Here is a 14,828-nt window from a genome sequence, read left to right on the forward strand (position 1 = left end):
ACGTAATTAATGTGCGCATAATTAAGAGGGTGTTTGAATTAACTAATTTTAATTTATTTTTTACTTTTAAACTCTTTATTTTTTATTTATGGAGATATTTGAAAAAGACCAAAAACAATGCTTATAACCACTTACTTTTGAACCAAAATAGTATAAAAATAAGTTAAAAAGCCAAAAATCAAATATAAGCTACTTATAAAAATGTCAATCCAAACACTCCCTTCCGCTCCAAGTCTATACACCCTGTTTGGATGGCTGTTAGCGGTTGTGTTGTATTATATTGCATTGTTAATTTAAATATAATATTTGTTTTGATTGTTACTTAAATCTTATTGTATCGTTTAAATTCATTTTTAGACAACAACGAAAAGACCCATTTTCTATAACGATCGATTTGATGTGATCTCTTCGTTACCTTGATACTTTCTTCTCATTTATTATTTAATAATTATATTTTATCTTTTACTCTACCTTTTTATTATAGTTTTACCTCACATCTTACTTTTTTTTATAGATTTATTATTTAAATTATGAATGTGTAACATTAATCAATCAAATCATTGTATTTATTAAAATAAAATATAATATGACACATATAACACACAGTACAATATAATATATGATACATTATTAAAGAACATGTAAGAAGTATCCAAACAAAGTGATAGTTTCACCTGAAATAATTCTTTTACCTTTCCAGTTTCCTCAACATTAATTACATATTCTTTGTTTTCCATGAAAATCCCTCCAAAGAAACCTCACTTTCTCAAACCCATTTTGCCAGGTTTCAAGAATGGTCTTGTAAGTAATGATTACATTATTTCATCCTTCTTTATGTATTTCACAAGACTAATTTTTAAATTTATACATAGTATTTGTTTTACTGCAGAAAATTCCTGTTGGTTTCTTGAAGTATCTGAAGGGATACAAGCATTTTAAAGAAGCTGTACTGAAAAGGGATGGTAAGGAGTGGCGGGTTAAGCTTAATAACCATCGATTCGAAGAGGGTAATTGGGGAAAATTTGCAGAGGAGTTTGATTTGCAATTGGGAAATATATTGGTGTTTAGACATGAAGGAAACATGGAATTTGAAGTTTCCATACTTGATTCAACTCACTGTGACAGAGAATATCCCGTGTATCTACAAGAGGATGCGGAAGAGGAGGAGGAGGATGAGTACGAGGTGGAAGAAGGTGATGGGGAGGAGGAGTACGAGGCGGAAGAAGAAGAGGAGGAGGAGGAGTACGAGGCGGAAGAAGAAGCTGCTAGACATGACAAGCCTTGTAAAAAATCTCATTTTGAATGCACTATTACACAATATTGCCTTTTCAAAAATTTCTTGGTAAGTCTCAAAACTACTTATTTTGTGCAAGTAGTATTGGTTGCATACTGGTTAATTAGCTTTAATTTGAGGGGATGGGGATTCTAGTGCATTTGATTGGAAGCCGGAGACTCAATAAGTTTTGCTCAAACAATGTATTTGTGTTGAAAAATTGATTAAATATGAACAAATGTTAAATTTAGAACCGACTTATTATCGTTCTAAAATCCAGAATTCATAAAGTTGCAATCCTAGCTCCGCCTTTGTCTCTTCCACTGGGCTAAACGAAACGTTGCACATTTTTAACTTTCTTTGTTAATTGGTGTTGTAAATTCGGTGAAAATTTGAAGAATATGAACTGTTTATTAATGATGTGGTCAAATGGTTATACACTTATACGTACACCGTGTCAGTTTCTGCCGCTACAATTTGCACTTGCAAATGGTCTCACCAACAAGAAGTGCAGATTGATTTTAAGAGATGAAAGACAAAGGTCATGGAAATTAAAGTTGTGTAATTCCAACAATCGTCGAGCTCGAGCCTATATTGGAGATGGATGGCGTAAATTCGTTGCTGAAAATTGTTTTAAGGAAGGAGACCGTATTAGGTTTGAGGTTATCACTAATGGAAAGACACCAATATGGAAATTTCAATTTGTTACTGATGGAGAAACACCAGTGAGGAAGCTTCAAGGCAAGTTTCTCGTCTTATGCAGCCTCATATTTTTTGATGATCTTTTTTATCGTCACTATATTAGAATCTTTCCTTAATATACTAAGGAGATTTAATAGCTTTTATATAACAAAAACACTTCATTTTTATCCTATTTGCACTGAAATAATTTTCACTGTAAGGGATTCTATTAGACCCCCTTGCTTGAACCTAATCTTCCCCTTGCTAGGAGTGATTTATTAATTAAATGAATCTCTCTGTAGAACACTCTTCATGAGATTCAAAGCATAGTTACAAATGAAGAAAAAGATAATGGTCAAAAACACACATGATGTATCATTTTTTTTGTGAGTCGAGACCGGGTTAGAACTGTTGGAGGTGACTCAGAACACTTCCCGACTGTGATGGGGTTGTACCCAGGGTCCGCCCCGTGCTCGTCCTATTTGCCTTAGTGATGGACGGATTGACACCTTATTCAAGATGAGGTGTTGTGGTGCATGTTATTCACTGATGATATAGTATTGTTGACGAGATGTGCGGTGGAGTTAACGATAGATTGAAATTTTGGAGATAGGCCCAAGAAACTTTTGGTTTCAGGTTGAGAAGAAATAAAACAAAGTACATAGAGTGCAAATTCAGTGACAGAACGTATGAGGTGGAGGTGGAGGTGAAGATTGCGACACAAGTCCTATCCAAAAGAGAAAGTTTTTAGTATCTTGAGTCAATAATTCAAGGAGATTGATGATGTCGCGCATCATTTGGAGCGGAGTGGATGAAATAGAAACTTGCCTCTTAGGTACCGTGCGATAAGAATGTATCGCCAAGGATAAAAGGTATGTTCTACGAAGTGATAGTTAGACCAACATTATTATATGAGGCAGAGTGTTGGCCAGTTAAGAATGTCCAAATTCAGAAGATGAAAACAATGGAGATGAAGATGCTCATATGGATGTGTAGGCTTACTAGAAGAGATAGGATTAGGAACGAAGTTATACGGGCAAGGTGAAAATGACCTCTATAGCAGACACGATAAGGGAAGCGACGTTGAGTAGTTCAGACATGTGAAGAGGAGTTGAAATGCACCGGTAAGAAGGTGTGAGAGGTTGGCTATAGCAAGAGTTAAGAGAGGTAGAGCTAGGCCGAAAAAGAATTGAGAGAAATGAAACAGTTTCTCGACCTTCATGAGGTAGTGGTAAGGTCTGCGTACATCCTATCCTCTCTAGACCCCACTTATGGGATTTCATTGGGTATGTTGTTGTTATTGTTGATTAGACAGGACATGACATGAAAGAATTTCAGTTTACTGAGGTCATGATTCTAGATAGGAAGGTTTGGAGGTCGAGGATTTTGATAGAAGGCTAGTAAGTAACTGGGCATTATCACGCTTTATGTGGGAGAGCCTAGGGTTATTTAGGAGTCTCATAATCTCTTATTCTTTATTGCTTAATACTACTTGTTGTTTCATTTGCTTTGTATCTTGCTATTTTGTTGTCATATTATTCTTGCAATTATGTTTCGAAAACTTCTTTTGCACCCCAGGGTCTATCGGAAATAGCCTCTCAATCCACAAAGGTAGGGGTAAGTTTGCGTACATACTAACCTTCCCAAACCCCACTTGTGGAATTACTCTGGGTATGTTGTTTGTTGTTTCCTCTAGAGATGGTGTAATTGAAATGTATGAAAAAGATATTAGCTGCTTCTTGTTATAACTAAAGTATTTCATCTTAACTGAATTTAAATCAAAGTCTGATGAAAGTGCAGTTTGTTGTATGTATTCATTCAAGTTTATAGATTGAAATCTGTAAAGGCCAGTTTCGGTCCTCAACTTCCATTTTCGGTTATTTATGGAAATTATTCCTTTGATTAATTATGCATCCTTTAATGGAAACAATACATTCAAATGATGCTTAATTCATAAGAAAAATTGATATGGAATTAGCCAAAAGGTGGGGGTGGATATTTAGTTTCTGTTCATTTTTAAGTATCATTTGCTATATGGTCAATCCTCTCTGTTACAACATCATCGTTTGTCTTGATACTTCTTTTGCGGCCATTGCAAAATGTTGTTATAGAGAACATATAATATAACATAACATAAAAATTCGGTTTCATAGAAAATTTGGTTGTTATAGTGAAATGTTGTTATAGAGGATGATTGTGGTCTGACTGTATTTAATTTCTTAACAATGTAACAGAAAAAATGAGCCCCAACCGTGACTTGTCAAATAAGACTTCTTCCCACGCAGAAGCTGCTACTAACAAGCCGTGTGTTCAATCTCGTTTTGAATGTACTATAAGACAATACAGTCTTTCAGCAGGTTACTTGGTAAGTCTTAAGACTCATTGCACTAAAGGAAGCATGCGTGCCATGTTTCTTACAGTTAATTAGTTCGATACTCCAATAGTGTGAATTTTTGTTTTACCCAATTAGATTACTTATTATGTAATTGTAAGTAAATTTCTATGCTAAGCATTAAAACCGGACCAAATCGAACTAATTCAGTTCTTCGATTTTTTTTCTTCTTTTTTCTGGAAGTTTGGTTCTTCGGTGTGAGGATCTCGGTTCTTTGGTGCACCAAAATACCGAACTTTTAAAATGTTGTTATGCTGAAATCCCCTCAAGTAGTTTGGATGGTTGTAGTAGGAAGAGTCATTTTGCATTTAACTGAAAGATGTTTCCTTGCATTTTTATTTTGATTGTTTCTGAGTACACATAGTTTGGTTTCTTGGTGGAGCATGTGAGTGAATTAATTGTTAAACATACTACATTCCTGATTCATTCTCAAGTGCTACCTTTTGATGCCGAGATGTTGATGAAATAATTGGTATTGATGTTCTCTTTCGTTGATGTAAAATAGTTTATGTGCAGTTTGGTGTTATTTTATGGAGGAGTCGGACTGGATTCACATTAGTTGTTGTGAAATAGTTAATGTGCAGATTGGCATTATTTTCTGGAGGAGTCTCTGAATGGATTCTCACATTAGTTAATGTCCTGTTTTGTTTTCGTAACTTGACACATTGATAGAGCATGTTCTAAACTTGTATCATCACCCCTGTTACTTTGATTTGGTCTGCATTTTATTTCTCATTCGCACCGAAAAACCCGTTTTAGAAACACTGAAACAAACTGAACCGAACCAAAATAGTTCGGTACGGTGTTTGGTGTACATGTTTTCAAAACCGAACCAAAGTTTGATAAAACCGAACCGAAGAACCGAATGCCCACCCCTATCCCAAAGAAATTGTAATCTTGCTATCTCATAATGTAAAAGAATCTTTACACTGTCAAGCTGCAACTCATGACAAGCGTTTTGGTCAATCTCATTTTGAATGCACTATTAGACAATGTTGCCTTTTCAGAAGTTCCTTGGTATGTCAAACTCATTTCACACAAACTATTCCAGAATCTTAGGCTAAAGCAATAACTTACACATTTAGTGTAAGTAGTATTAAATTATTGTTAAAATTAGGGTTGCATACTGGTTAATTAGCTTTAATTTGAGGCGATGGGTGTTCTAATGCATTTGATTAGAAGTCCAGTGGTAAAAGCCCAGATACGGGTTCGTCCAAACCTAATAATTTTTGCTTAAATAATGTATTTGTATTAAGAAATTCATTAAATATGTACAAATATTAACTTTAGAACCCTCTTATTAGAACTTGAAGTAGTCGTTCGAAAATCTAGAATGCATAAAGCTGCAATCCTAGATCCACCTGTCTCTGCCACTGGACTAAAGGAAGCGTTCCCCAACTTTTATTTTCTTTATTTATTGGTGTTATAAATTCAGTGAAAATTTGAAGAATATGAACTTTTTAATGATGTGTTCAAATGTTTATACACTTATATACACCATGTTAGTATCTGCCTCAAAAATTTGCAATTGCAAATGGTCTCACCAACAAGAAGTGCGGGTTGATTGTAAGAGATGAAAGACAAAGGTCGTGGAATTTAAAGCTAAGTTCCGGCAGTTCTCGAGCTCGAGCTTACATTGGAGGTGGATTGCATGAAATCATCGCTGAAAATTGTTTAAAGGAGGGAGATCGTATTATGTTTGAGGTTGTCACTAATGGAGAAACACCAATATGGAAATTTCAAGTCGTTACTGATGGAGAAACTCCATTGAAGAAGTTCCACGGCAAGTTTCTATCTTATAGCCAGCCTCTTATTTATTTGATGATATTTTTGTTATTATCTCCATATTAGAATCTTTCCTTGTGTCAAGAAGATTCAACAGTTATATAATAAAAACTTATTCATTTCTATCTTATTTGCTCAGTATAATTTTTTCGGTGAAAGAAGTTCTATTAAACCCCCTTTCTTGAACCTAGATCTTCCCCTGCTAGCTAGAAATGATTTATTAATTAAATGAATTGCTCTGTAAAACATTTTTCATGAAATTAAATATAATTCACAGGAACATTTTAGATCATACTAAGCTTAGTTACAAATTAAGAAAATAAATTTACACTTTCTGTTTCCTAGAGAGATGATGCAATTGAAGTGTTATATAGAAGTGTCATTTTCTTGATTAAATTGCGCAACCTGTAACGGGAAACAATACATAAGCCAAATGATGTTGATTTTATAATAAACACTAATGTTGGATTAGTCAAAAGGTGGAGGTGGATATTTAAATTATGCCCATCCATCAAGTATCATTTGTCATATTTAATTTCTTGAAAATGTAACAGAAAAACCGAGCCAAGGCATCAAGTTGTCAAATAAGACTTCTTCCCATGCAGAAGCTGCTACTAACAAGCCTTTTGATCAATCTCATTTTGAATGCACTATTAAAGAATATTATATTTCAAGAGGTGTTTTGGTAAGTCTCAATGCTCATTGAATTTATTGAGAAGTATTTATAGCATTAGTGTCTTGTACTTGTTAGTTGTACCTGAGGTACTCTCATTAGTTAGTTAGAATATTAGTCGGTTAGTTAGCAAAATTGAAGTGGGGTCAGCAGTTAGTTTGTTAGCAGTTTGTTAGATTAGCTAGATATTCTCTTTGCTTAATCTCTTGTGTATAATCTTCTTGATTACAGCTAATAGAGTTTGTTCGTTCATTTTCATTTCACAATTGTTACATTCTTCCTTCCTTTTCTCTAGAGCTCCATCTCTGTAGAACTCTCCGGAAGTTACCATAGGAGCTCATCTCAGAGCTCAATTTATCCACTAAACTTTGACAGAACTGAAGGTAGCATGGGTAAATACTTACCGGCACAGAGTGTTTATACTGAGCCAATATAATTCAAGTAACTGTCAAGGTTAAGTGATTTAATGAAGTGAAGATATGCGTTAATTAATTATGGTTAAGTTAATTGTGTATGTTCAACACATTTCATGCATACATTAGTTTGGTGAAAACACCAGTCGGCGGATAATTTTTTACTAGGAAGCATATGTGCCATGTCTCTTAGAGTTTAGTTGGGTTTATACTCCCGATAGTGTAATTTTTTTACCCAATTAGATTACTTGTTAGGCAATTGCAAGTAAATCTGTGGTAAGTATTACTCCAGTAACCCAGAAAAAAGGGTAAACCTGCTACCACTTAATGTAATTGTTTTTTAAATTGTCAAACTTAAATCCTTTTTATTATTTTTCTCTTTGCTAATTGAAGTTATTTCTAGTGCAAATATGAAGAATTCGAACTATTTAATATTTTTATGTGCAATGGTATACACCATTTCAGTATGTCCCTAGACAATTTGCATTGGCAAACGGTCTCATCGACAAGAAGTACGATTTGATTATAAGAGATGAAAGACAAAGGTCGTGGTATTTAAAGCTCTGTTATTGGGAAACTGAAGTCTATATTGGAGATGGATGGCGTAAATTCATTGCTGATAATTGCTTAGAGGAAGGAGATCGTATTATGTTTGAGGTTGTTACTAGTGGAGAGACACCAATATGGAAGTTTCAAGTTGTTAGTAAAGCAGAAACTCCATTGCAGAAGTTTCAAGGCAAGTTTCCATCTTGGAAAAAGTCTTCTTTTTGAACTTTTTATTTTATTTGGGTGGTAAATTGAAATTGTGGCCTAATTTCGTTGAGAAAGTGACCCCCTGCTAATTTTTGAAACATATCCACATGTTATAGTTTCCTTTTTATCCTAATTGTTACACTTTCTTATCATGTCTTTTTTTTTTGGCTATGTTTTTCCTTATAAACAACAGATATTATGAATAAGTCCTCGAATACGAGTCCTCTCAATGCACAAGTATCTACTTCAACTTCTGGTGATGATGATCATCCTTATTTTATTTCCACCATTAAACCTTATTGCATCAGCAAGTCAGAATTTGTAAGTCATTTGAACTAACTTCTGTTAGTGTTTAAGTTGATTATTCCTGAAAACTTTATGACTGTGAAGTGGAATCCATGGAAGCTTGATCTTCCATGGATGAGAATGCAGAGATAGAGAGTGAATTGGAGGAAACTTTGTTATTATTTCGTGTATCTCAGTGAAGGAGAAGTGCCTCCTTTTATAGACAATACATTTTGCACCATGTGCATTTTGCTAACTAACTCAAGTGACAGTTGGAAGTTAGTTACACAACAAACTTATAACAACTTCCAGCTCACTGCACTAACCAACAACTAATCATCAGTTCACAGCTTTAGCATTTAACATACAACTAACACCCAACTATATCTAGCTAAATCTCAATACTCCCCCTCAAGCTTTAGTTTGAGTATATGTTGAAGACTCCAAGCTTGGATAATAACATATAATGAGAAGCTGCTCCTAGGCCCTTTGTCAGTAAATCAGCTGGCTGTTGTTTGGTATTACATAGGTGGGTAGTATCAATCCATTCTTGATCCTTTCCCTCACAAAATGGCAGTCAATTTCTATATGTTTAGTCCTCTCATGAAATATGGGATTAGCAGCAATTTGGATTGCTGCCTTGCTATCACAATGCAATCTTATAGGTGTGATAATGTTGACATTCAGATCCTTCAATACTCCTAATAACCAGATCACCTCTGCAACAGCTCCAGCCATACTCCTATATTCAGCCTCTGCTGAACTCTTGCTTACAGTGTGTTGTTTCTTAGATTTCCAGGATATAAGAGAGTCTCCTAGCTTGACCATGTATCCAGTTACAGACCTTGTAGTATTAGGACAAGCTGCCCAATCTGAATAATAATATGCCTCAAGTTCTAGGCTCTTTTTACTACTCAGCAGTATACCTTGACCAGGACTACTTTTGATATATCTGACCAATCTCAGAGCTGCTTCCCAGTGTGAAATTTTAGGCTGCTGCATGAACTGTGACAATACTTGAACAGAAAAACTGATGTCAGGCCTTGTAATAGTAAGATACAATAATCTTCCAACCAACCTTTGATATCCTGTGACATCCTTGAGTATAGGATCCTCAGTTGCTCCAGTTAGTTCATCATACTCCACAGTGGTGAGCTTAATGTTTGCTTCCAAAAGTGTGTTTACTGGCTTTGCACCACTAAGACCAGTGTCTGAGATTAGCTCAAGTGCATATTTTCTCTGATTGATCAGTATACCATCTTTGGACCTCATCATCTCAATTCCTAGAAAATATTTGAGATCACCAAGATCTTTCATCTTGAATTTGCTATGAAGTGAGTCTTTCAACTCTTGTATCATCTTGCCACTATTCCCTGTTATGAGTAAATCATCCACATAGATGAGAATCACTGCTATGTTTTCTCCATCTTTTTTGGTTAAGAGAGAATGATCATAAGGACTTTGTGAGTAACCAGTAGCTAATAGAGCTTCAGTAAGCTTCAAGTTCCATTGCTTGGAAGCCTGTTTCAGACCATATAAAGATTTAAGTAGCTTACACACCTTATACTCCCCCTGCCTCTGAAAACCTTGAGGCATCTCCATATAAACATCCTCAAGAAGATCACCTTGCAGGAAGGCATTATGAACATCCATTTGGTGAAGAGGCCAGTTGTGTGAAGCTGCCACACTTATGACAGTCCTGATTGTAACCATTTTAGCTACAGGGGAGAAGGTTTCATGGTAGTCTAGACCCTCTTGCTGGCTATAACCTTTAGCAACTAGCCTTGCTTTGTACCTTTCAACTTCACCATTAGCCTTAAGTTTAACCTTGTACACCCATTTGGATCCAAGCCTTTTTTCCAGGAGGAAGATCTACTACTATCCAAGTACCATTTTGCTCCAAAGCAGTAATTTCATCTTGCATTGCTGCAACCCACTCTTTACTCTTAGAGGCTTCCTTGAAATTAGAAGACTCAGAGGTGGTTGAAAGAAGAGTAAGAAATGATTTATAAGAACAATTCAACTTGGAATATGTAACATAGTCATGGATTGGATAAAGACAAGCAGTGTGAGCTTGTTTGGAAGACATTACCTTGTGCCAAATAGGTGGTTTAAGAGACCTACTTGGTCTGGCATTGGTGGACTCAGGAGGAACCAGAACAGGTGTGGATGGTAGGCCAATGTCCTCTGTAGCTAAAGGATCAGGACAGTGTTCAACAGTTGGAATTGGAAGGGCAGGACTTTGTATGGCACTATCTTCTGCAACTGTAGGAACTCCAACCTCTTCAGGTGTAGGAACTTCATCAGAGGCACCATGAAAGTTCTCATCTTGTAAGATATCAACAGGATCAGGTGCTAAAAAATTAGTATTATGATCATCAGGGAAAATATGATATGCATCATCTCCAGAAACAACTGATTCTTGGTGAGAGGAGGCAGTTTTGAATGGGAACTGAAGTTCTTCAAATGTGACATGTCTGCTAACATGAAATGAATGAGATTCTAGATCAAGAACTCTAGATCCCTTTTGTATTTCTGCATACCTCATGAAAACTCCTTTCTCGTCTCTGGGAACAAACTTATCTGATCTAGGCAACACAAAAATGAAACAAAGACAACCAAATACTTTCAAGCGACTTTAACTGTGGTTGAGTACCATATAGCAATTCATGTGGAGACTTCCCTTGTAAATGTTGCCTTTATACAGTGTCCCCAATAAGAAATAGGTATACCAACCTGAAATCTTAAGGCCCTAGCAGTATTCAATATGTGTCTATGCTTTCTTTCAACCACCCCATTCTGTTGGGGTGTGTATGCACAGGAGGTTTGATGTACAGTACCAAGAGAAGCAAATAGTTCTCTACATTTTGAATTCACAAACTCTGCGCCATTATCAGACCTCAACACTTTCACTTTAACACCAAATTGAGTATTCACCATTAACAGAGAGTTTTTTATTACAGACTGAACTTCAATTTTTGAGTGAATTAAGCAGGCCCAAGGAAACCTGTTGTAGTCATCTACTATGGTAACAAAGTACTACTTTCTATCATAAGTTGGAGTCTTATAAGGACCCCAAACATCTACATGTAATAATCGGAAAATGCTGCTAGACTTATGTAAGCAATCATGAAATGCTGGTCTACTTTGCTTTGCTTGAGGACATATGTGACAACATGGTTTATCAGATAGATGAATGTTAAGAGATGGTATGTGTTTCATGGCTGTGATAGATGGATGGCCAAGTCTCAGATGCCACAATGTGGTTAAGCTGTCATCCTTCACTGTAGCATTTACCACTGCTTTTATTGTATCCTTCAACAAGTAAAGACCATCAGATATACTACCAATCCCAATCACCTTCCTACTGGAGAGGTCCTGCAACACACTGCAGTTAGGGGAAAAACTAACACTACAGGACAGATCTTTAGTCAATTTGACAACTGATAGTAAGTTAAACTTGAAATCAGGCACATGTAATACATGCTTCACTTTACAATTTCCCAAGATAGTGGAGCTGCTTGTACTTGTAATATGAGCCCTATTCCCTGTAGGTGATTGAACAGTAATTGACTTTTGATCACCTAGACAATTCAATTCATCTAGCAGATCCTTAGAAGATGCAATGTGATGAGTGGCACCTGAATCAATGATCCAATCATGATCATAAATAGGAGGTGTCAGTGACACATTACCTGCCAAGTTTGCCTTTCATTCACCATTTTCTCCACCAGTTTCTGTAGGTTTATTATGTATTAAATTCTTCACATAGTTGTACTCCTCAGTGAGAGTAAGTTCACGCCCTTCTCCTTCAGCAGTGACATAGTTAGCATATGGTCTGGAACCAGATCCTGCATTGTGAATGTTGTTGCTAGGTCTATAACCAGTGTTGCCTGCTTGAGTACTACCTTGTTTTTGCCTATAACCACTGTTTCCTGCTTGAGTACTACCTTGTTCTTGCTTCCTTTTGCTTTTGAAATCTGTAGGATATCCTACTATCCTATAACAATCCTTGGATAGGTGATTCCTACATCCACAGTGTACACAAGGATTATCCAACAACTTCTTTCCTTTGAAACCTTGCCCTCTATTGACTAGCATAGTGAGAGGCTCCTTGTTAATGTCCACTACACCTAGTAATCTCTTGACTTTCCTCTTGTATGACTGTGGCATATGCCTGATTAACAGTAGGCACAACTGCCTTAAGCAATATGTCACTCCTTACATGACTATATGATTCATTTAAGCCCATTAGAAACATCAACAACCTCTGCTGACTTAAGTGTTCAATATAGGGCTTGGCCTCATCACAACTACACATAGGAGCTGGTACTAATACATCTAATTCATCCCACAAATCTCTCAATTTTGAATAATAGACTCTGACAGAGTCAGTACCTTGTTTTAGTGAAGATACTTCTGCCCATAGCTGATATACTCTGGTGAGATTAGATTTGTCAAACCTTTCCTTGAAATCATCCCAAACTCGTTTTACATTCGGAGTATATACAATTGTAGTGATCAATTCTGGAGCTACAGTACTGCTAATCCATGAGAGTACCACAGGATACATCTTTCCCATTGAGCCGCTAATTCTCCCTTGAATGATCCTTTTAAGCAAGTTCCATCCACAAATCCAAGCCTGTTCTTCACCAACAGTGCAATGCGTAGTGACCTACTCCATAGACCATAGTTCTCAGGTCCTTTTAGTTTTATCGGAATCAAAGATGCACCTGGTATATCAGAAGAATGAAGATAAAGAGGATGACGGTGTTCTAGAGTTGCTACTGTTAATTCTGCCATAACAGAGATTTATCTAGTAACTTCGAGATTGATTTCTAAATCTATACGCAGCTGCTGATATGATCCCAGTTCCGCTGCTCTGATACCATGAAAACTTTATGACTGCAGTGGAATCCATGGAAGCTTGATCTTCCATGGATGAGAATGCAGAGATAGAGAGTGAATTTGAGGAAACTTTGATATCATTTCGTGTATCTCAATGAAGGTGAAGTACCTCCTTTTATAGACAATACATTTTGCACCATGTGCATTTTGCTAACTAACTCAGTGACAGCTGGAAGTTAGTTACACAACAAACTTATAACAACTTCCAGCTCACTGCACTAACCAACAACTAATCATCAGTTCACAGCTTTAGCATTTAACATACAACTAACACCCAGCTATATCTAGCTAAATCTCAATAATTCCCACTAATCGTTTAAAGATTTTTAGAGTACCACTGTAATTTAACTTCTTGTAGTAGATTATTTACTCGATTTTCTTGGTTGCAACATTTATCTATTACAGGCAACTTAACTTGATTGCGTAAAAAGTTGTAAACTCCCACCTGGTGTTTACATCAAGCCATAACACAATTTAACCTTAGTAATTAAAAATGATATTGAGAATGCATATCGCCTAACCATGGTTAACTGATAAACGTGTGTGTAAAAGACACATGTCTTGCATCAATTGGCTTGTTATAAACACTCTGTGTGTAACTTTTACCTTCAGTATACAGAACTTAAAACTCTTTTTTGTTTAGTCCCTATTCTTTGCTTCTTTTTTCTTTTTGGTGACAACTGAAATTTGTTCTACATGACGGAATTTGTTTTTATGGTAGTATTTTCCATTGGATTTTGCAAAGTCAAATGGATTGATGGATAGAAAGTGTGAGATGATTCTTAAAGATGAAACAGATAGATGTTGGTCAGTGTGGATAGGGAGAGTTGGAAATAACTTTGGAATTACGCGTGGATGGATAAAATTCAGAGCAGAAAATGGATTCCAACTAGGAGATGCTTACAAGTTTGAACTCATCAAGAATGGGGAAATACCTATAGCACAATTCCATGGTAAGTTTTCTTTCAATTCTAATGTATTTTCGTCGAGTTTAAGTTCTATGCTCTGATGATATCCAAAAGTATTACTACTAATTTTTCAGGCAAATATTCTGCAAAGGTTGCAAAGTGAAAGAAACAGTGAATCAACTTGACTTTTTTTTTTTCCTTCTAATTTTGTCGATCCAATATATTTTGTACAACCTGAAATACTAAGTATGATATTAGTAAGTTGATGTTATTACCATGTACTGGTTAGTATATATACTTACTGATGATGTTTTGTTCCTTGAATCCATGTAAGGTAAGTAAACTCTGATACCTATAGTACTAGTCAAAAGACATGGGCTTAGCCAGCTTATGCCCAGGCCTCATATCTTTTTACATGCTTTCCATTTAGGAATTGTTAATACTGTTTTTTCTTTCTTTCTATACAAACAACATATTCTGGTTTCTGATTCACCTTGATTCCCAACATGGCTAGGATTTACTAGGCTCTAAGATTACAAAGTAGTATTCCCTCCATTTCATTTGTCTGATTTTGATTTGGTACTGATTTTGATTTGGTACGAAGTTTTAAAAAGTAAAAAAAAAAATCTGAATCTTGCGATCTAAAACTATAGATATGTAGAATATGTTAACATGTTCTTTAATCTTGCCAAAAAAATAAAGAGACATTCTTATCGAAATGGATTAAAAAGAAAAAGTAAGACATAAATTTACACAG

General features: G+C 35.8%; 1 protein-coding gene across 3 annotated transcripts; it reads left to right on the top strand.

The window, feature by feature from the left end:
• The first annotated feature begins 646 nt into the window (after nt 1-646).
• LOC129888871 (B3 domain-containing protein REM10-like) lies at nt 647-14,494 on the top strand. 3 transcript variants are annotated; one of them, XM_055963920.1, is made up of 10 exons: nt 648-801; nt 890-1,342; nt 1,735-2,014; nt 4,189-4,319; nt 5,853-6,129; nt 6,686-6,816; nt 7,683-7,953; nt 8,164-8,291; nt 13,885-14,116; nt 14,206-14,494. In XM_055963920.1, the coding sequence occupies exons 1-10, from the start codon at nt 736-738 to the stop codon at nt 14,232-14,234; spliced, it is 1,998 nt and encodes a 665-aa protein (XP_055819895.1). In that variant the 5' UTR covers nt 648-735; the 3' UTR covers nt 14,235-14,494. The 3 variants fall into 3 exon arrangements, with proteins under 3 accessions (XP_055819897.1, XP_055819895.1, XP_055819896.1); XM_055963921.1 differs by having other exon boundaries at nt 5,898-6,129; XM_055963922.1 differs by lacking the exons at nt 8,164-8,291; nt 14,206-14,494 and having other exon boundaries at nt 647-801; nt 13,885-14,078.
• The last annotated feature ends 334 nt before the right edge of the window (nt 14,495-14,828 follow it).

Source organism: Solanum dulcamara, chromosome 5 (assembly GCF_947179165.1).
Source record: "Solanum dulcamara chromosome 5, daSolDulc1.2, whole genome shotgun sequence".
NCBI classification, from domain to species: Eukaryota; Viridiplantae; Streptophyta; class Magnoliopsida; order Solanales; family Solanaceae; genus Solanum; species Solanum dulcamara.